At 55.2% G+C, this 19,784-nt stretch overlaps 1 protein-coding gene across 3 annotated transcripts; it reads left to right on the forward strand.

The window, feature by feature from the left end:
- Positions 1-306: 306 nt before the first annotated feature.
- Hdgfl2 (HDGF like 2) lies at positions 307-19,315 on the forward strand. Of its 3 annotated transcripts, none has more exons than XM_047532549.1 (16): positions 307-492; positions 2,361-2,437; positions 2,531-2,669; positions 10,137-10,337; positions 12,302-12,415; positions 12,518-12,589; positions 13,367-13,526; positions 13,679-13,754; positions 13,922-14,237; positions 15,364-15,467; positions 16,345-16,418; positions 16,636-16,706; positions 17,068-17,169; positions 17,360-17,573; positions 18,240-18,369; positions 18,998-19,315. In XM_047532549.1, exons 1-16 carry the CDS (start codon positions 421-423, stop codon positions 19,095-19,097), a joined length of 2,022 nt encoding a protein of 673 aa, XP_047388505.1. In that variant the 5' UTR covers positions 307-420; the 3' UTR covers positions 19,098-19,315. The 3 variants fall into 3 exon arrangements, with proteins under 3 accessions (XP_047388505.1, XP_047388506.1, XP_047388507.1); XM_047532550.1 differs by having other exon boundaries at positions 19,001-19,315; XM_047532551.1 differs by having other exon boundaries at positions 19,028-19,315.
- The last annotated feature ends 469 nt before the right edge of the window (positions 19,316-19,784 follow it).

The raw sequence follows: 19,784 nt of genomic DNA on the forward strand, positions 1-19,784 counted from the left end.
AAGTCCTGCCCCTTCACTCCTCGAGCCTCTCAGTTTCCCTCCTCTTACCTTTTTCCTTTCACCTCTCGTAACCTCCGCCCCCTCCCATTAGGCCTCTGGGTCACGCCTCTTGGTTCGCCCGTTACCCAATCCCGTTAACATGCTTTGCTCCTACCCCTCTTCTCATTGGTCCCCGCGCTTCTCTGTCCCCGCACGTGGTCCAGAGCGACTGAGTCACCGGCCCGTGACGGCCTGGGGGCGGGATTTCCGGCGGCGCCCGGCCCAATAAGTACGCGCCGGTAGGCTGCCTGTGCGGCCGTCCCGCCCCCTCAGCGTCCGGCTCCCGCCCCCGGCTTCGCCTCCCGCTGCCGCCGCTGCAGCCGCTGCTGCCGTCGCCGCTGCCGCCGCCGCTTCCCGCGGCCTGGGCCTCCCGCCGCCAGCATGCCACACGCCTTCAAGCCCGGAGACTTGGTGTTCGCCAAGATGAAGGGCTACCCGCACTGGCCGGCCCGGGTGAGGCCGCGCGGGTGATGGGCCCGGCGGGGGGTGGGGCAGCGGGGTCCCCGGGCCTGAGAGGCGGCGCGCGGGGCTCTGGGGGCTCCGGTTCCTGGGCTGCGAGGGGCTGAGTGCGGGGGCTCTGGGCGATCCCCGGCCCGAGGGGCTGAATGCGGGGGTCCGGCGACTCCGGGGTCCGAGGGGCTGAAGGAGCCGCGCGCTGGGCTCAGGGGACCCGGAGGGTCCTGGGCCTGAGGAACTGGGGGTTGGGAGACCTGAGGCCGGGGGTCCGAGGGAGGGCCTGAGGAACTTGGCTTGAGGAAAGGGGCCGGATCTGATGGGAAGGACCGGCGCGCCGAGGCCGGGGTGCGAGGGCGCGGGCCTGGGGCTGAGAAGGAGGGGCCCGAGGCTGCGATTTGGCTGCTGGGGACCCGCCACCGACCCCAGCGAGACCCCGGCCGTGGAGGCGGCTGACGGAGCTGGCGCAGGGGAGGCGCGAGGGGCGGCTCTCCCGCGCTGGGCGAGAGCACTTCGGGTTCCCCTTCGGAGGAAGCCGGGGTCCAGAAGGCCCAGGTGCTCTCGGGTGCCCAGGTCTGAAGGGCGTCCTGAGCCTGGGAGCCCAGGGTGTGCGGGTGGGTGGACCTGGGCCCTGTGTGCAGCAGGGACCCCAGAAGCTTTTGTCATCCCCAGATCTTAGGGCTCAAGTCGCCCCAGGACTGAGGGTGGTGAAATCGGCTGAGGGGACTGAAGGAGTTTGGGGTGTGAGGTGAAGTCCCAGGCTGCCTCCGAGGAGGATGGCAGTAGAGGGTTGAGGCTGAGGAGTGTGCTGGGTCAGAACCAGCACAGGACCTGGCCCAGGGCATGAGAGAGGACTCTTACAGTGTGTTGACCTCTGAGGCTCAAGGCCCGGCCCCTGGAGGCCAAAGAGGAGAAGCTGCACCAACCTGGGCTGGTCCTCAGGTTGACTGGATTTGGGATGTTCCTGCAGGAGAGGGGTTGTGTGGCCAGGATACCCATAGCCAAAACCAGGGGCCAAAGATGGAAAAAGGAGTTCAGAGAAGTGAGGGAGCAGGAAGGTGGACGAATGGGGCAGGGGAGGTTTCAGCAGCCACCCAGGAGTTGGAGAGGTGGATGGGGAAGGCATTATTTGGTACCAGAGAACCTACTCCATCCTGATTTGCGGGCACTCATTTTCCTGGGGGAGACCAGAGAGGTGAAACTTTATAGACACTTCCCTCCTTCCCAGAGCACTAGTGCTTCCCTCCCCTGACCCCCCTTCTCCAGCTCAGAGAGCCCAGAACATTTCCAAGCACCTGATTGGAAGTGAAGGGGCTGTTAGCCTCTTGTGGGGAAGTGACTGACAGCTGCTGGAGCCCATGGGCCTGCAGGGAGAGGGTGGGACTTCCTGGATGCTCAGGGCCTGTCTCCTGCAGCCCACCCCCCACCCTCTGCATCCCTGGAGCTGCCAGCTGCATCTTTTGGGAGACCGCCTGCCTGCCTGATCTCCTCTTTGCAGGAAGGGTCGCCTGGGAGGGTCCTGGGAGTTCACAGAAGCCAAGCTTGGCCCCACCCCTTGTTTGCTTCAGGGGGCCATGTTTGGCTTTGCTTAGGTGAAGCACCTGCCTTGGGACCAGCTTTCTTTATGGGGGGAGGAAGATCACCCTGGTGGGGGACAGGTTTGCAATGAGGTGTGCACAGAAGAATGCAGATTCCCATTTTTAAAGTGATGTGTCTTCCTGGGTTGAAGGCACCCTTCTTCCTCTCATGCTTTTCCCCAAATAACTTGATTGGTTTTTTGGTGATTTTCTGGGTTGTTCTGTGTGAAGCTCTCTCTTGTCTTTCTCCCAAATCACCCCCTGATTGAGCTGACTGACCTCTCACTATAGATTGATGACATTGCTGACGGTGCTGTGAAGCCCCCACCCAACAAATACCCCATCTTCTTCTTTGGTACACACGAAACGTAAGTGTCTCCAACTGGGGCTTGGTTCCCCCACTTGGTGCCTCCCAGTGTGACCTGGCTTACTTGGAGGTGGCCTGTTGTTCCTTTCTCCAGAGCTTTCCTGGGACCCAAGGACTTGTTCCCCTACGACAAATGTAAAGATAAGTACGGGAAACCCAACAAGAGGAAAGGCTTCAATGAGGGGCTGTGGGAGATCCAGAACAACCCCCATGCCAGCTACAGTGCTCCTCCGGTGAGTACCTTGGAGATGGAGAACATCCAGTTGGGATGTCTGTGGGGCCCATTTGGGAAGATGTCTTTATAGTGGGGACTAGAAGTAGCCTTTTCCTTGTCTCGTAGGAAAAGAAGTGTCTAGGTCAGGGTCTTTCCTCCTAGGTACTGTGGACTTCTAGGAACAGATTGTTTTTGGGATGGGGCATTGTGGACTGCAGGATGCTAAGCAGCACCATGGTCTCCACTCCCTCCATACCATGTGCGCCACGAAGTTCCTATACACTGCCCTGTCTAGGAACACCCTTGGTGAGAATCACTGCTATAGAATGAGATTAATTGTTTGTGGTTTTGTTTTTGTTTTTTTCCTGAGGATTGACTCCAGGGGCACTCTACCACTGAGCCATATTCTGAGTCCTTTTTACTTTTTATTTTGAGGCAGGGTCTTATTAAGGTGCCCTGGCTGCCCTTGAACTTACGGTACCCCTGTCTCTGCCTCTTGAGTTGCTGGGGTTACTGGAGTATGTCTCTGTGCCCACAGAGCTTAATTTACAATGAGGTGTTATTGTAATTCTTATAAAACCTTTTATTTATTAAGGAAAATAATTTCTTAAAAAAATTAAAATTACTGCTTTCTTTTGTTCTTTGGTTTCAGGAGACTAGGAGATAGTTCGTAGATATGAGAGTTCTTGGTCAGGTGGGAAAAAATAAAGTCAGGAAGTATAATGATGGACATCTTGGTGGCACATCAGTATCTGGGAGTCCTGGGAAAAGAGGACTTTTAAGAAACTGGAAGTCATTAATAGAAAGCCACGGAAAGCTGGAGAGAATTGCCCTGCTGTGAGCATTCTGGGGTGAGGTGTGGATGGGGGACAGCCAGGCCAGAATTCTTTACTCTTTTACCCACTGCTTTTGAGGGAAGGGGGCAGGGATACCCTGGGTTTAGAAGGGGTGGGCGTAAAGATGGGGGAGGCCCAGGGACTAGACCTCAGTGAGGGAAAGGTTGGCCATTAAGTGAAGGAAAGGATATCTAGGTGGTCTGAGGGTGGAAGTCAGAGTCGGGGAGGGCCAGGGTCAGCGTGCAGTTTTCATCAGTGGAAAATGGGTACAGTCATTTTGTAGCCCCTGGTGCTGCTTGAGAACTCGGGGTCCTGAGATGGTCTGGATGTGCCTCTCCATCTCGTCTTGGCTGGGTGGTGCTTGTGAGCATCCATCCAAGAATCCACTCACAGTTCTGCGCTGATCCCCTGCTGTAAGATGGGCTGTGTTGGCAACTAGGAACAAGAAGTGAGCCGCCCGTAGTTCTTGCCTTCTGGGAGCCCTTGGCCTAGAATTGGGGATATACTCAACAGATGTCCTTTGAACATTGATGGTTTGGTAGCCTCTTCTCAAGGGGCGGGGGCCCATGTGTATTGCACGTTGTTGGTATTTTATTTTTTATCACCCATGATGTATCCAGGAGATGGAGGGTTCCCCTGTTTGATAACTCAGCTTCTTTCCCCGGGCCTTGCTTGTCCCCGGTCTGGCTTCATGGATCCGAAGGTCTTTAAGGCATGAGATCCTTTTCTGGCCCTGACTCAAGTTCTCTTTGGTTACGTCCTAAGCTTATTACCTCCTGGTGAATCATCACACCATTTAATATTTATTGGACACCCACAACTTGCTAAGTACTGCATAGATGCTGCCCTCGAGGAAAGGAAATGCAAAAATAGTGTACCCTTGAAATGAAAGGAGTCCCCTATAGGGCCCCCAAGTAGCTATGTTAGATCTTGTTTGTGCTCTTTGGTTCTCTAACCATATGTGCTTTCAGTGGAACATTTGTTTAAAATGCAGATTCCTGGGCAGGTTCCTAGAGATGTAGATTTAGTAGTATAGGACTAAAGCCTGGGACCATTGAGGTTTTCCTTACAAAGTGCTATCCCCGGGACTTTTGATGTAGCCAGTGCATAGGTAGGTTTTTGGAAGCGTGACTTTACAGGAAACTGAGCAGTCTCTTTTTTTTCATCCTTAAGGTTTTTGGTTTATGATTTAAGTAGAAATACAGAATATCTTATGAAGTTTAAAAGGTACAAATGGGCATTCAGTGAAAAGGCAGTCGTGCCTCCCATTCTGGCCTCCTGGTAACTTTGTTTTGTTTCCTTCCCAAGATAACCACAGCTGCCAGTTCCTTATATACCCTTCCAATATTTTTTATTCTTATAAAATCATACAAAGCTTTCTTAAGCACATTATTGTGAATTTCGCTGTATTCACTCAACAGTAGATCTTGAAAATTGGTCCATTTCGGCCCACAGAATAGCCTCAATCCTCTGACAGCCTTGGCTAGGACTCCCGAGAGGATAGGAGGGCCTAGTTCTTATCCCTTCAGAAGCTAGCAGGTAAAAATGTATCTGGGGTGTTTTTTTTACTTAGTGTTTTTTGGTTCCTACAGTAATCCTGAGAGTGGCAGGGGCACATGGTATGTTTTTCCATTGTACAGATGAGCAGACTGAAGCCCAGAGAGTTTGCTTGAATACCCAGAGGGGCCCAGCTAAAATCTGACAGCCCTGTAACCTAGGCCAGGTTTCCCAATGTTTGTCCTTTTTAAGTAACTGTGAAATGTGGGGCCAGTCATTCCTTCAGTAGGCTCTTCCCTGTGCATTATAGGCTGTGAGCAGTGTGGCTGGTCTTTTTTTTATTTTATTTTTTTTATTTTTTATTTTTTTAGATGTTGATAGACCTTTACTTTACTCATTTATTTTATATGTGGTACTGAGAATTAAATTCAGTGCCTCATACATGCTAGGCAAGCGCTCTACCACTGAGCCACAACCACAGCCCATGGCTGGTCTTTACTTGCTGGCTGCAGTAGCACCTGCCCATTTTGCCCCTAGTCTTTTTTCCCCCCTGGTTCTGGGTATTGAATGTTAGGGTCCCACAGATGCTAAACAAGTACTCTAGCATTGAGCTATATCCATAATACTGTTATTTTATTTTATTTTTTAGTACTGGGGATTGAACCCAGGGGTGCTTTGCCATTCAGCTACATCTCCAGCCTTTTTTATTTTTTTGTTTTGAGAGACTGGCCTCCAACTTGCCATCCTCCTGCCACAGCCTTCAGAATTGCTGGGATTAGAGTTGTGTGCCCTTGTGCCCAGCTTTTTATTTTATTTTGAGACAGGGTCTCACTCAGTTGCCTAGACTGGCCTGCAACTTGGGATCCTCTTGCCTCAGCCTCCTGAGTTGCTAGGATTACAGGTGTGCACCAACTTGGCTGGTTCCACCCCAATCTCATTAACCAAAATGCATGTAGACACTGATGGATGCATCCTGGGGACAAAATCACTCATGGTTGAGAACCATTGGCCTAGAAGGATCCCACCTAATCTATCCTTTTCCCTTGGTAGGTGAAGAGGTAAAGGCACCTATCCAAGGCTCTCAAGTTTGTCAGCAGTCGTACTGAACTGAGACCAAAGTGGAGGCCTCCCTCCCCCAGGTCCATTTTTTTTTCCCCTTCTGGAGGAGGAGGAGGAGGGCCTGGGGCCTGCCCTCTCACTAGGGCCAAGTACACCTGGGTTCAGGTCCTAGCTTTGTGCTACCTGCTTGCTGTGTTCCCAGGGTCATGGTCATGGTACTATCAGCCTCTCACAGTTTTTGGGAGGCTCCAATACAACGAATGCTCAATGGATAACAGAGACCATAGCTGAAAACGAGACAGGATGATGTTTGACCTCCTCTCCAACACAGTTACCCTCCAGGGCTATTGAAACACGCAAGCTGCATCTCTCACACCCCCTGACTGCTGGGATGTTTGGAGGTGGCAAACTGGCTTTTTATTTCTTCTGGGTTCTTCTCTGAACCACCAGCATTCACGTCCACTGAACGTTTCTTTGTGGGTTGGATTTCCCAAAACCCTTGCTGAAAGCCAGCTCCTTAAGGTGTGGAAGTGTGGGCAAGTCCGTCCCAATCACCTGATAGGCTGTGGAGGCCCAAACCAGACCACAGCTGGTCAAGAGCAGGGCAAGAGAAGTGAGGAGGGGTTTTGAATGTAGAGTGCCTGTGTCCAGTGGCACAGGCTTCAGTACCAGAGCAGACCTGGACCATGTCCGTGCTCTGCCAGTCACTCACTCTGTTTGTTTTGGTACAAGGGGTTGAATCCAGGGGCACTGTCCCATTGAGCTACATCCCCAGCCAGCCCACCCTTCCTCTTCCTCCCTCTCTCCCTCCCTCCCTTTGTCCTGGGGTTGAACCCAGGGGTGCTTAACCTCTGAGTCATATCCCCAGTCTTTTTTTCTTTTCTTTCTTTCTTTCTTTTTTTATTTTAATTTTGAGACAGAGTCTTGATAAGTTTCTTAGGCCCTTGCTAAGTTGCTAAGACTAGCTTTTAGTTCGTGCGTGATCCTCCTGCCTTGGCCTCCAGTCTCTGGGATTACAGGCCTGCGCCACTGCGCCTGGCTTTACTCTGTTCTTGAACTGTAACTTAACCTCTCTCTGACTGTGTCCTCATCCTCAGAATCAAGATGGTAATTCCCACCTGTTACGTAGAGAGCCATGACAAGTTCAGTGTCACTTAACTAACGTTAGCTCTTGGAATAGTGATGTAGACCATTGGCAAAAGATCTTTGGTCCTATCATTTGGTCACTTGGACTCTCTGAGCTGCTGTTTCCCCTTACGAAAAATGGGGCTGAAGCTACCCCTTCTCTACTCACCAGGGATGCTCCAAAGAGAATTAACAGACCCAGGAGCCCTCTGAACACTCAGAAGGAAAGGTGCGAGAGAAATTGCTATGAAAGTGTTGTTATTCTCTCCTGGCATTTTCAGTTTGGGGCTTGACCTACTTAAGTATTATCCTTTTTAATCTTGTTAAAAATCATACAGGCAGGGAGCCCTGTCGCTGTGCCTAAGGGCCCTTCCCACAATGGCATGAGGCAGACAAAACATGATTGGTGTTGAGCAGCGAGGTCATTTCAACACCTGGTTCTCATTTTTCTTGTTTGCTAAGCAGGGATTGTTAACTTGAGAGCCTGTGCGGAGGCTGGTGGGGGAAGAATAGGGGCTTTATAAAAGAGGGAGGCTGGAGCGGGCAGGGGACTAGAGGAGGGCTGAGGTTCCCTCCTCCAGCCCAGATCTGCCCCCCAAATTCTTCACCCCACATTTCCATTCTGTTCATGCACTGACGTGCTGCGGAGACCTGACCTTCAGCATCCGTCCGGCCCTTCCCCCCGCCCCTCTCTCCCCCGGCCACGCAGCTGCAGCACCTTGGCGCACACTTGGCCCCTCTGCTTCTCGTTCCTCATCTTGGTGTCAGTGTGTGCCTTAACTCTCGCTCTGTAGGCCCTGAGTCCTCCTCCGGGCTTTACTTGGCCAGTGAGCTGGCCCTCTCCCATCTGCTGGACCCTAGCTAGCTAGTCATATCAAGAGAATGTGCCTTTTTCTTTCTTTCTTTTTTTTTTTTTTTAACATTTTTTTAGTTGTAGGTGGGCACAATACCTTTATTTTGTTTTTATGTGGTACTGAGGATTGAACCCAGGGCCTCACGCTACCACTAAGCCACTACCACTAAGCCACATCCCCAGCCCAAGAATGTGCCTTTTTCTATGAACTTTTTTTTAAAAATGGTTTAAAATTTACATGACATAAAATCCATCATTTTAGCCATTGTCTTTCTCCTTTCTTTAAATTCAAAAAATCTGTGGTCCCGGGGATTGAACCTGGGGCCTTGCACATGCTAGGCAAGCACTCTACCATTGAGCTCCATCCTCAGCCCCCGTTGTAACCATCTTAAAATTCTCCAGTAGCTTTAGTACATTTGTAATGTATGTAACCGTCATCATTCTAATTCCAGAACATTCCCTTCGCTCCACGAAGGAACCCACTCGCAATCATCCCCAGTTCTCCCTCCAGCTCCTGACAACCTCAGGACTACGGTTTTGATTTACCTAATCTGGCCAAGAAATTCCTCTCAGTGGGCGCTCTCGCTTTGGGGCCTTTGTGTCTGTTTGCCCTGCTGAGCAGAGGCCCAGGTTTCCTCCACTTTGTCACGGGTCAGTGCTCCCCTCCTTCTCTGCTCGACTGTCCCATCCGTACCTGTGCCACATTGGCATCCATCAGTTGATGGACATCTGGGTTTTCAGAGATGTGGCTTAATAAAACTTCCCCCCTCTTCTGTCTTAAATGGTGGACATTCAAAATAGAAGCCACAGGAAATAGCTCGGTCGGGTTTTACTCCCATGCGGCTGGGCTGCTCAGGAACCACCGTGGCACCCGCTTCTTGTGCTGTGTTGTGACTGTACATTTCCTTGGCTGTCTCCCCATTAGATTATGAACTCCCCAAGGGCAGGGACCTTGTCTTACTTGTCTCTAGCCCCAGCACCCAGCCGGGGCCGGGCAGGTCCTCCAGGACGTTCGTTGGATGAATGAGTGATGGCTGAATATCTCTGGGGCTCCTCCATTTTCCTTCCACAAATGTAAGACATCCTAAACAAGTTCAGAAAGGGACCCAAGAAAGCCCTGTACTCTCACTGCTCTTTGCCTGATGATCTTAGAGCCTCAGTGTGGCTCTAAGAGCGTGGTCTGGCCCATCTCCCTGTGCACCTCTCCTTTGCCATCTCCATCTTCCCCATGTCCCAGCCATACCAGCCTCTTGTGGTTGCTGAGGGGACCTTCACTCATGCCATTCTGGCTCTCTGGAGTGCATCTAGCCATCTCCCTCTGCACCCTGGGGACAGCTCCTCCACTGATATGCCATCCTCTGAGGGGCCTCCCTGGCCACCCAGTGCAAATACTCCCACCCCTCAGTTTTTACAACCACAGGCAGTGATTTTCTTCCTGTTGCCACAGCTGGGAACTGAATCTGTATAATCAGCCTCTCCCTAGCTTATCACTCCCAGGGTCGAGGGAGCATGCCTCAGTCCCTTCTGTGTCCTCACTAGCCCCGTCTCATGGAGCCAGGCACACAGCAGTTCCTGTTGCCCAAGCATCGATCGAGAGGGTAGATGAGCCTGGCTCTGTGGCCAGCACAGAGGAAGCCCCATGTAAGTGGTGGCTGTTCTTGTGTCAGCTGCTACCTCAGCTGCCACTTTGAGCATCATAGAAATTGAGCAGTGCCCCGAAGGTAGGAGGCCAGAGGTCTCGTCCTTGCCAGCTTCCTCGCGATAGCATGATTTAAACGAGAGCAAACACATCTGACCACTTTCCATAGCCTGGCACTGCGCTAGGTATTCCATGCACGACTTGAGGTCTATCCTCGCCACAGCCCTGTGAGGCCAAAATCGTGCTCAGATGTGGAAACCGAGGTATAAGAAAGGCTGGAGTTCCCTGCCCAAGGTTTAACCCTGAACCCCACCACCTAGCCTTGGTGTCTCTTACCTGCGGTCTCATTCTCCGGGCTCTGGGCCTTGGTTTCCCCATTTGTAAAGCAAGGAAGCTGGGAGCTGACATTGAGACCCCACTGGTGGGAAAGCCACACCAGACTCAGAGTGACACATATTCTCTGACGTCCGCACCCAGCCGGTGAGCTCCTCCGACAGTGAGGCCCCTGAAGCTGACCCAGCAGGTGGGAGCGACGCAGACGAGGACGAGGATGACCGGGGAGTCATGGCTGTCACAGCCGTGACTGCCACAGCTGCCAGTGACAGGATGGAGAGTGACTCGGATTCTGATAAGAGTAGTGACAACAGTGGCCTGAAACGGAAGACGTCGGCATTGAAGGTAGGGGTTAAAGTGCTCAGCCTTGCTCAGGGTCTGGAACTGCTTCAGAATCTGATGCAAGCGAGGAATTAATGATGGGAACTCAGGAGACAAAAATGTCATATAATACAGGCATTCCCTGAATGCTGGGTGGAGTCTTCCTCCTAATGCAGATGAGAAAGGAAACAAAGGACCTCACTCACTTCCTTTTTCTCGATGTCCTTTCCCTGATGACCCTGGCCAAAGCTCCCTGCTCATCTCAGCCACCTCCCTTCTTGAGGGGTGTGGTGTGAGATGAGCCTCAGGCCTCAAGATGGAGCCAGACTCCACACAGCCTGTGCATCCCTGCAGCCCCAGCCAGAGCCCTGTCCTCTCACTGCCCACTCCCCAGCCACCAGGCCTGCTTCACATCTGAGATGCCAAGCTCCTTTTCCTGAGGGCCTTGGCACTTGGTGCCATCCGGCCTCGGTCCCCTGTGTTCTCCCCCAGGCCTCAAAGCAGCATCTACCTCCGAACTCCTGAGCTCAAGCAGCCCCCACCCCAGCCCTTTTTTGTTTTCACAGGACTTCTTGTCTAATAGATTCTTACTTAACATTTGCATCTGTCTCTCGGGACTAAAATATAAGCTACACAGGAACAGGGTTTCGTCTCCCACAGAGAGATCACCAGGGGCTTGTGTTAGCTTGGCTGCCTCAGCTCAGCACCACAGGTGGGCAGCTTAAGCAGCAGAAGCTCGCTTTTGCACAGTCCTAGAGGCCAGGAGTCTGAAATCAAGGTGTGGCCGGGCTGGGTCTTCCTGATGTGTCCTGACGTGGTCTTCCCTCTGTAATTCCCAGTCATACTGCATTAGACCCACCTAATAACCTCTTCTTACCTTAACGACCTCTCTGGAGACCTTATCGCCAAATATAGACAAAACTTGTTCTCTAATGCTGAGGCCTCAGATGGGACATAGAGCAGTAAACAGTTGTTAGGCAAATGAACAAGTCTCTGGTTGTGGCCCGCGGGCAGAAGTGCTTTGTGACTGAATGGATGTCTGGATGGGAAGTTTTGCTCTTGTTACTGGGCAGGGAGTGATTTCGAAGGCCGACTTCTCTTCATCTTTTATACGATTCTTAAATGAGAACCCATAAACCCTTGAAACTAAATCAAGAGTATCTGTGTCTAAGTTTTTTATATTGACATGAAGCTCACTAACCATTCTTTTTTTTGGTACTGGGGATTGAACCCAGGGGTGCTTAACCACTGAGCCACATCCCCAGCCCTTTTTAATATTTTATTTAGAGACAGGGTCTTGCTGAGTTGCTTAGGACTTCGCTAAGTTGCTGAGGCTGGCCTTGAACTCTTGATCCTCCTACCTTAGCCTCCTGAGCTGCTGGGATTACAGGCATAGGCATAACCATTCTTTTTTTTTTTTTTTTTTCATATAAGGGAATTTATTAAGCAAACAGAGTCTCCCTGCAGGGTAAGGGAGAAAATGAGAGGGAAAGAAAGGGAGAGAGAAAGGGCGTGCGCAAGAAAGAGTGTGAAAAGCGAGGAGGAGAAAGTAAGCAAGTGTGTAGGAGATAAAAGCAAGAGAAAAGATCCAGGCATAACCATTCTTAATTAAGTGTGCGACTCAGTGGCATTAGGCACATTCATGTGTGCAGCCATCACCACCATACGTCTCTAGAACTTTCCAACTTAATCTGAAGCTCTGTCCACCCAACACTAAATCCCAGCCCCTCCCAGCCCCTGGCTCCTGCTCCTCTTCTTCCCATATCTGTGGCTCTGACACTCCTTGGAGTGGAATCCTGCAGTTATGTCACCTAGTGACAGCCTTGTTTCACTGACCATAATGTCCTCAAGATTCAGGACCCCTGGTTTTTATTAGATTCTCAGAGTCCCATGGAAGCTTCTAGAACTTGACCTCTACTGGGCTAGGAGGGACCAGGTAGGGAACAGGCTTTCCTAGCCACTCATATGACCAGGCTCTACCCACACAGATGTCAGTCTCAAAACGAGCTCGAAAAGCCTCCAGCGACCTGGATGAGGCCAGTGTGTCTCCATCCGCAGAGGACTCAGAGAGCTCTTCGGAGTCAGCAAAGACCAGTGACCAGGTAAGCAGGCAGCAGCTCCTTTATGGGGGTACAGGGGCCTGTGAGGGGGCCCAGCAGCAGCCTACCAGCAGTAGTCCCTGCAGCTCCCATCTCTTCACCCAGGACTTCACCCCCGAGAAGAAAGCCGTGGTTCGAGCACCTCGTCGGGGCCCCCTGGGTGGACGGAAGAAAAAGGTAAATGCTGTTGGTTTTGTTTCCATGCTCACCTGGGTCTTCTTGTCATGGTCCCTGGGCAGTGCCTCGGTGCAGAGTTGGGCGCTTTTGGGAAGGGGTGGGCCAGGCCTCAGCAGGTGCCCCGAGCAGCCTCTGTGCTGAGGGCTCATGTGCTCCTTGCTGCACCAGGAGCCTGTGCTGAGGGGCCACTGTCAGGCGTGGAACACCGAGTTCTGGAAAGCTGGAGTGGCAGAGCCCTGGGCTCTTACACCTGTGGTAGTGTGTGTGCGTTGCGTTCACGTGTCTGGTCTGTACTAATCTGTGCATGAGTGGGCGTGGCCATGCATGTGTTGCATTCAGTTTCTTTTGCGCAGGAGTGTGTGTTGTGTATGTGTAAATGTGTGTGGTGTGCTAGTGTGCGGAGGAGCGTTCCTGTGTCCCTGTGTGCATGTGCTGCGTGGCAGGGTTGGGCAGTTGAAGGCGGAAGGGAGTGGCTTGTCTCCTGGCCCCATGTACGACTTAGCACAAAGCTCCTGCTACTGAACGGCACTGGGCTCCGCTCTGCCCCCCGTGTCACCTGTGAGCAAGTGAAGGGTCCAGCAGTGCATGAGATACCAGGGCTGCGGTGACCCTGCGTTTTCACTGTGGAGAAGGGGTGGAAAAGGGGGGGAATGCCCTGAGCGAACCCTGATTATGGAGGATGGGCCAGGGCAGACTCAGCCTCTCCTCGCCCTGTGCTCCTCGCCCCGACCCTACCCCTCAGCCTCTGACCTCCTGACTGGCCCTCTCACTTCCCAGAAGGTGCCCTCAGCCTCTGACTCGGACTCCAAAGCAGATTCGGACAGGGCCAAGGAGGAGCCAGTGGCCGTGGAGAGGTCAGCCTCTTCCTCCTCCTCTTCCCCGTCCTCCTCTGACTCAGATGTGTCTGTCAAGAAACCTCCACGCGGCAGGAAGCCAGGTAGGGCTGACCCAGTGCTGGGACCTGCCCTTCCACAGCTGCTACGCTGGGCCACCTCTGCTAGGGAGCCTGGGGCAGGCCACCCATCATTGTCCCCCTCCGCAGCCCTGGGAGAGATGGTGGACGAATCACCCCCTCCTCCTCTTCCACAGCTGAGAAGCCGCCCCCAAAGCCCCGAGGGCGGAAACCAAAGCCTGAACGGCCTCCGTCCACCTCCAGCAGTGACAGGTGGGTGACAGCCGGGGTTACCTGTGGCCAAGTCTGGGGGTGGCAGTGTGACTTGGGGCCAAGTCCTCCGTCCAGCCCAGGACACAGGATCTTAGTGTGAGGGGGCGGGGGGCCTGGGGCAGAGTCCAGAGGGAACCGGAGGCCCTCTGATGGCCCGTCTGCCCCAGCGACAGTGACGAGGTGGACCGCATCAGCGAGTGGAAGCGGCGGGATGAGGAGCGGCGGCGGGAGCTGGAGGCCAGGCGGCGGCGGGAGCAGGAAGAGGAGCTGAGGCGGCTGCGGGAGCAGGAGAAGGAGGAGAAGGAGCGGCGGCGGGAGCGCGCGGAGCGCGGGGACCCTGAGTGTGGGGGCAGCGGCGGCGGCAGCAGTGGGGAGGAGCTCAGGGCGGAGGAGGAGCCCCTGAGGAAGCGTGGCCGCCGGGCCCGGGGCCGTGGACCCCCGTCCTCCTCCGACTCTGAGCCTGAGGCCGACCTGGAGAGAGAGGTGCGTGCCCCGGAGGTGGCCGGGCCGCGGCCTGCGCCCTGCTCCTCGCCCATTGAGGCCTTAGCCCACGTTCCTTCACACTAGGCGTGGAGCGCTGAGCCGTGTGCGGGCCCAGCATCATAAAGCGGGTGCCTGAGGTTTCCATTTGGTTTCATTTTTGTTTTGGGGTGCTGGGATGGAATCCAGGGCTTTAAACGTGCTAGCAAGACCTCACCACTGAGTTACATCCTGAGTCCCTTTTCCATTGTAAATAGGAGTAGATCCCAGAGGCTTTAGTTGAAAAGGCGACATTAAGAAAGCAAATGAAGTAAGAGGGAATCGGGACAAAAGCACTCTAGGCAGCAGTCCCAGCCTGTGCAAAGGTCTTTAGGCCTGGCACGTTGGAGGCACAGTAAGGAGCCCATGGCTGGAGCAGAGGGAACCAGGGGGTTGGAGGAGGGAGGCAGGGAGGGGATGGGAAAGGTCCTGCAGGGACCTGTAGGCTATGGGGAGGACTTGGCCTTTGACCCTGAGGGAGGTGGGAGGGAGCCCATGGAGGCTGTGGGCCAGGAGGGAGAGGTCTGATTTAGGTGTTCACATGTTCACAGGCGCTCTCTGGCCGCTGTGAGGGAACACAGCTTGTGGGTGGGTGTGGGAGCAGTTGTTTCTCTGAGGGGCGCTGGCAGCTGTCAGGTCTGCTCTGTGCCATGGGGCTGTGGGCCCCATCAAGCCCTCTAACTTGTGATACTGGCAGTCTAGCTGAATTCAGTCTGAGCCCAGGGACCCCACCCAGTGGCAGCCCCCAGGCCAGGCCTCCTTTTGGGGAAGCTGAAAAAATGCCTCTCTCTCTCCAGCATTCCTTTTTGTCATAAAGGGGGACCTGGCACAGGAGGGCTGGCCACCCTGCCCTGGGCTCCTGAGCAGGAGTGTGGTGGCTCTGCCCCTCCATTGGTGGAGCCCTGGACACAAGTCTGTCCAGTCCTTTCAGGGCCTGAGAATAGGAGTGGAGCCCAGATGGGCCGCACACAGGTCCTCCCCCTTCCTGTCCCGCCCCCCAGCTGCAGCTCCAGGTAGGATGGTCTGGGGCCTGGGACCAGGAACCCCACCACCTGCACTCCAGCCCCGCCCTTGGCTCTGGCTGCTCTAGGCAAAGAAAGCGACTAAGAAGTTGCAACCACAAAGCACAGACACCCCGAGGAAACCTGGCCCAAAGGAGAAGAGAGGGCGACCTGAGGAGAAGCCCAGAGCCAGGTCAGTTCCCACAGCCCCAGCCCCCAGGATGTTCTGTCCCTCACTGAGAGGCCTGGCTTTGGAATTCAGTCCTGGAGCCAAATCTGTTTGAGGTGTCAAGTTACGTAGGAGCCAGGGCTGCAGGATTGTGGTCCTCCCAAGGCTATGTCTCCCTGAGGGACAGTTCTGCCCTGGGTGTCCCTGGGTGATATCTAGGGATAGTGGTGGCTGTCATGACTGGGGGAGCTCCTGGGGTGCAGTGAGTGGAGGCCAGGGATGCTGCTCGGCACCCTGCACTGTTCAGGACGCCACCCCAGAGAACGACCGGGCCACAGTGTCCACAGTGCCACGGAGAAAAACCAGGCCTCAGCCTGGAGCTTTATTCTGAGACCCGCTGAGGCGGGAGGTGGAGCCCAACCCCAGCTCACTTTCTGCATGGAATTCCAGCATGGATGAACAGGCCGGTGAGGACAGGCCAGCGTGTACCGTGGCTGCTGTGCAGTGGGGTGTGATGTACTTTTTTTTGGCGCTGGAATGAACCCAGGTGTTCTACCATTGAGCCATGTCCCCAGTCCTTTTTATTTTCTGTTTTGAGACAGGGCCTTGCTGAGGCTGGCCTTGAAATTGTCATCTTCCTGCCTCAGCCTCCCCAGTTACTGGGATGACAGGTGTGCTCGAGGGACTGTGTCTTGGTCTGCCTGAGACCTGCAGCTGACTTGGGGCTCTGTCCTAGAGCTAGGTTGTGACGGGCTCTGACCTGTCCTTGAACCCAGCCCTGGGGCCTCCTAAAAGTTTCCTTCCACCCTGTGAGTGGGTCTGTGACCAGGACTGGTCCCAGGTGGGAGAGCTGTGTGGGTCAGGCTGGCTGGGTTCCGGCTGGTGAGGTGCCTCTTCACAGGCCCGTGAAGGTAGAGCGAACCCGGAAGCGATCCGAAGGGTTCCAGCTGGACCGGAAGGTGGAGAAGAAGAAAGGTGAGGGCCAGCAGCCGGGCTTTGCAGCTCAGTTTGCTGCGGGAGGAGGGCCCGGGAAGGCGGGGTCTCTGGTCTGGGAGGGTGCGAGATGGGTCCTTGACACCCCTGAGGTGGGGCTGAGCTGCCTGGGGTCTCTAGGCACTGCCTCAGCAAGGCATTCTTGTGGCCTGGGCCTGCAGGCCCTGTTTAGTCCTGCCACTATCTCTCCTGGCCCTAGAACCTTCTGTGGAGGAGAAGCTCCAGAAACTGCACAGTGAGATCAAGTTTGCCCTGAAGGTCGACAACCCGGTAGGATATTCTCAGGACTGTGGTGTCATGGCACAGCCACTTCCCTCTGTCACCTCATATCCAGGGCTCCCATAGGGAAGCCTGGGCAAGTCCAGGGTCCCATTGCTGAAGTCCCTCATTCCATCAGCTGAGGGCCTAGGATGGTCCTGCTGAGGTGCAGTGCCCAGCAGGCCCCAGGAGGCCCCCAGCAGGTGTCTGGGTCTTCCTGCCTGTCCTGAGTCCCTGCCTGTGGCACAGGAAATGGCACTGCTCTCAGGGTGCAGCCCTTCCTGCAGAGAGGCCAGGGTGTCCCTCTGCATCACTGGGGCCTCTGGGACCCCTCTGCCCAGAGCTGCCATTCTTCACTCCCTACCCCCGGCAGGACGTAAAGAGGTGTCTAAACGCACTGGAGGAACTAGGGACCCTGCAGGTGACCTCTCAGATCCTGCAGAAGAACACAGACGTGGTGGCCACATTGAAGAAGGTGTGATGGGAAGGGGGATGGGCCTGTGGCGGGCCCCGCAAAGTTGGGAGTGGATGTCTGCCTGAGCTGGGGTTCCTGGCGGACTGGCGGCTGTGGGCACCCCATGGAGGGTGGTGGCATCAACTGGAGAGGAGGGCCTGGGGTGGGCAAGGCTAGCTGCCTTCAATAAGTAAGGCTTCCTGGTGGCCAGATTCGCCGATATAAAGCCAACAAGGATGTGATGGAGAAGGCGGCGGAAGTGTACGCTCGGCTCAAGTCACGGGTCCTGGGACCAAAGGTTGAGGCGATCCAGAAAGCGAACAAAACTGGGACAGAGAAGGAGAAGGCCGAGGTGGAGAAGGCCGAGGAGAAGCTGCCTGGGGAAGAGGCCCCCAAGGAGAAGGTGGAGGAGGAGCCTAGCACCGGTGAGGCACGGGCTGGGCCCCGAGCCTTGGTCTCTGGCCAGAGGAGCCGGTGCTTGCAATGTTCTGGGCGGTTCCCCAGTTCTGCTCTCTTCCCAAACTGTCTGGAGCGGGTGTTCCTGTTGGTGGTGTACTCCGTCCTGGCACAGCGGCAAACAGTGTCTGGCTGTGCTGAGTGTGAGACAGACAGGGGCAGGTGGCCTCGAGGGGCTGACGGTGCGGCTCGTGGTGGCCTGTGCCTGTGCTGCTTGTTGGCTCAGAACCCGGATACCTGGGCTCAGAAAAGGCAGTAGTTGGCAGTGCGGTCCAAGGCCCCAGCCGTGGCTAAGGAGGGAGCCATCGGGTGGCCAGGGTCAGGTGGTCCTGACTGCGTTCTCAGGCAGCCCTTCACCCCAGGTGGCTTAGCTGAAGGCCGCTCAGGATGGCCCTGAGGCTGCACTTCTCTCTGTGCCATGCTGAGATGCGCTTTTCTCCATTGTCGCCTGTGACCTCAGGGCCTGGAGCTGGCTGCTCCGTGGGCAGCCAGAGGGTCCATGGGTCCACAGGGCACAGCTCCTTCCCTCATCAGAACCTTCGACAGGGCTTGAGAGTCCTTCAGCACATTTTCTCAGATCTGACTCACTCTGGACAAAAAACCTAGTAGTGTGCCATGACCCTTGTGTCCCCCAGGTCTCTCGGCACCTGTGAACGGTGAGGCCATGTCCCAGAAAGGGGAGAATGTGGAGGACAAGGAGCAGGAGGATGGGCAGGACTCAGAGGAGGGCCTGAGACGCGGTTCCTCTGAAGATCTGCACAACGAGTGAGTGTCGCCTCCAAGAGGGGAGCCTCCTGTGGGATGGGGCAGTGGGCAGTGTACCCACGGTCTTGTCAGTGGTGAGTGGTTCCTGGTGGACCGGTCTCTCTGGGAAGGGTCCCAGGGATGTTCCCTCCACATTGGACCCCCATCACCAGTTTGCAGCTAACCCCTGCGTCCCCCCAGCTGGCATTTCCTAACAGTGGCCCCCATCAGGCAGCTCCAGGGCTTTGAGCTGCCTGGGCCTGGCCTCCTGGGCAGGTGGCATCTTGCTGACCCTGTGGGAGAGGCAGGTGCATTTTGTGAGCACTGGCCGCCACCTGCAGCTCGTGCTGAGGCCCGTGGGCTGTGTCTGCCAGTGAGGCTGGGCCGCTCAGTGCTCATTCACAAGCAGGTGCTCCGTTCTGGCCCTTCTGTCTCCACATCTGGCAGGTCCATAGAATGCAGACTCTGTCCTCCAGGTGTTTGCAGTCCATTTAGTGGTGGGAGGGACAGCAGAGGAAGGCCCTGCCCAGGACCCTGGGGCCAGGAGCTGGGGGGCAGCTCTCCCTCAGGACTGGCCCTGCCTGACAGCTCTAGAGGTAGGGACAGGGCGAGTGTGGCCTCATGCGCCGCCTGTGCTGTGCCCCACCAGCAGCCTGAGGGAGGGCCCTGACCTGGACAGGCCTGGGAGTGACGAGCAGGAGCACGAGCGGGCGCAGCTGGACTCGGAGTCCCTGGACGAGGAGAGCTGAGCCTGGCAGCCCCGGCCTTGGCCCAGCTCCGCCCACAGTAGATTCCGCAGGCCTGCCCACCTCTTCCCCAGCCTCCCAGGAGAGCAGAGGACTTTTGGGGAAACGCTGTGCTGTTTGTATTTGTCTCCTTGGGTTTTTTTCTGCCTAATTTCTGTGATTTCTGACCGACATGAAATGACTATAAAGGGTTTTTTAATGAAAAAGTTGCTTTTATTGACTTGGTTTTCCAGCATCACTGGTGCAGCTGGGCCCAGGGCCAGGGAGCAGTTTGCAGCTGTCAGAGGCCCTTGTGGGGACAGAGGGTTAAACCACTGGGCCACACTGAGCAGTGAGAGTGAATCCTGTTTTCGCGGCATGGGAGGCTGGATGGGAGCAAGAGGAGAGGAGGAAAGCGAGGCTCTGAACCAGACAGCTCGCACAGGCTGCAGGATGGCTCTTCCTGCTTCTGGCAGCTTGGTGCCCAGGCAGACCTAGGAGGAACAGGTGACTCCGAGGGCAGAGTGGAGCATTCCTATCCCTGAACACACCGCCTACTTGCCCTGACTACTTTGTCTGGCGCACCTAGGCCTCAGGAGGCTTCGGGGCCCCCAGGCATTTGGGCCCAGAGGGGTGCTGCGGGTTGTCTCCTGTGTTGAGCATTTACCCTGCGTGAGCCTCGCTGGGCCTCCCGCACATCCCAACTGTGTT

Source organism: Sciurus carolinensis, chromosome 17, assembly GCF_902686445.1.
Source record: "Sciurus carolinensis chromosome 17, mSciCar1.2, whole genome shotgun sequence".
Taxonomy (NCBI): Eukaryota; Metazoa; Chordata; class Mammalia; order Rodentia; family Sciuridae; genus Sciurus; species Sciurus carolinensis.

Bases quoted from the DNA above. Each gene is read 5' to 3' on its own strand.
- Hdgfl2 (XM_047532549.1), top strand. From the start codon at position 421: ATGCCACACGCCTTCAAGCCCGGAGACTTGGTGTTCGCCAAGATGAAG. The intron at 10,338-12,301 runs GTAGGGGTTAAA...CTACCCACACAG, and splicing joins GGAAGACGTCGGCATTGAAG to ATGTCAGTCTCAAAACGAGC. The intron at 13,755-13,921 runs GTGGGTGACAGC...CGTCTGCCCCAG, and splicing joins TCCACCTCCAGCAGTGACAG to CGACAGTGACGAGGTGGACC.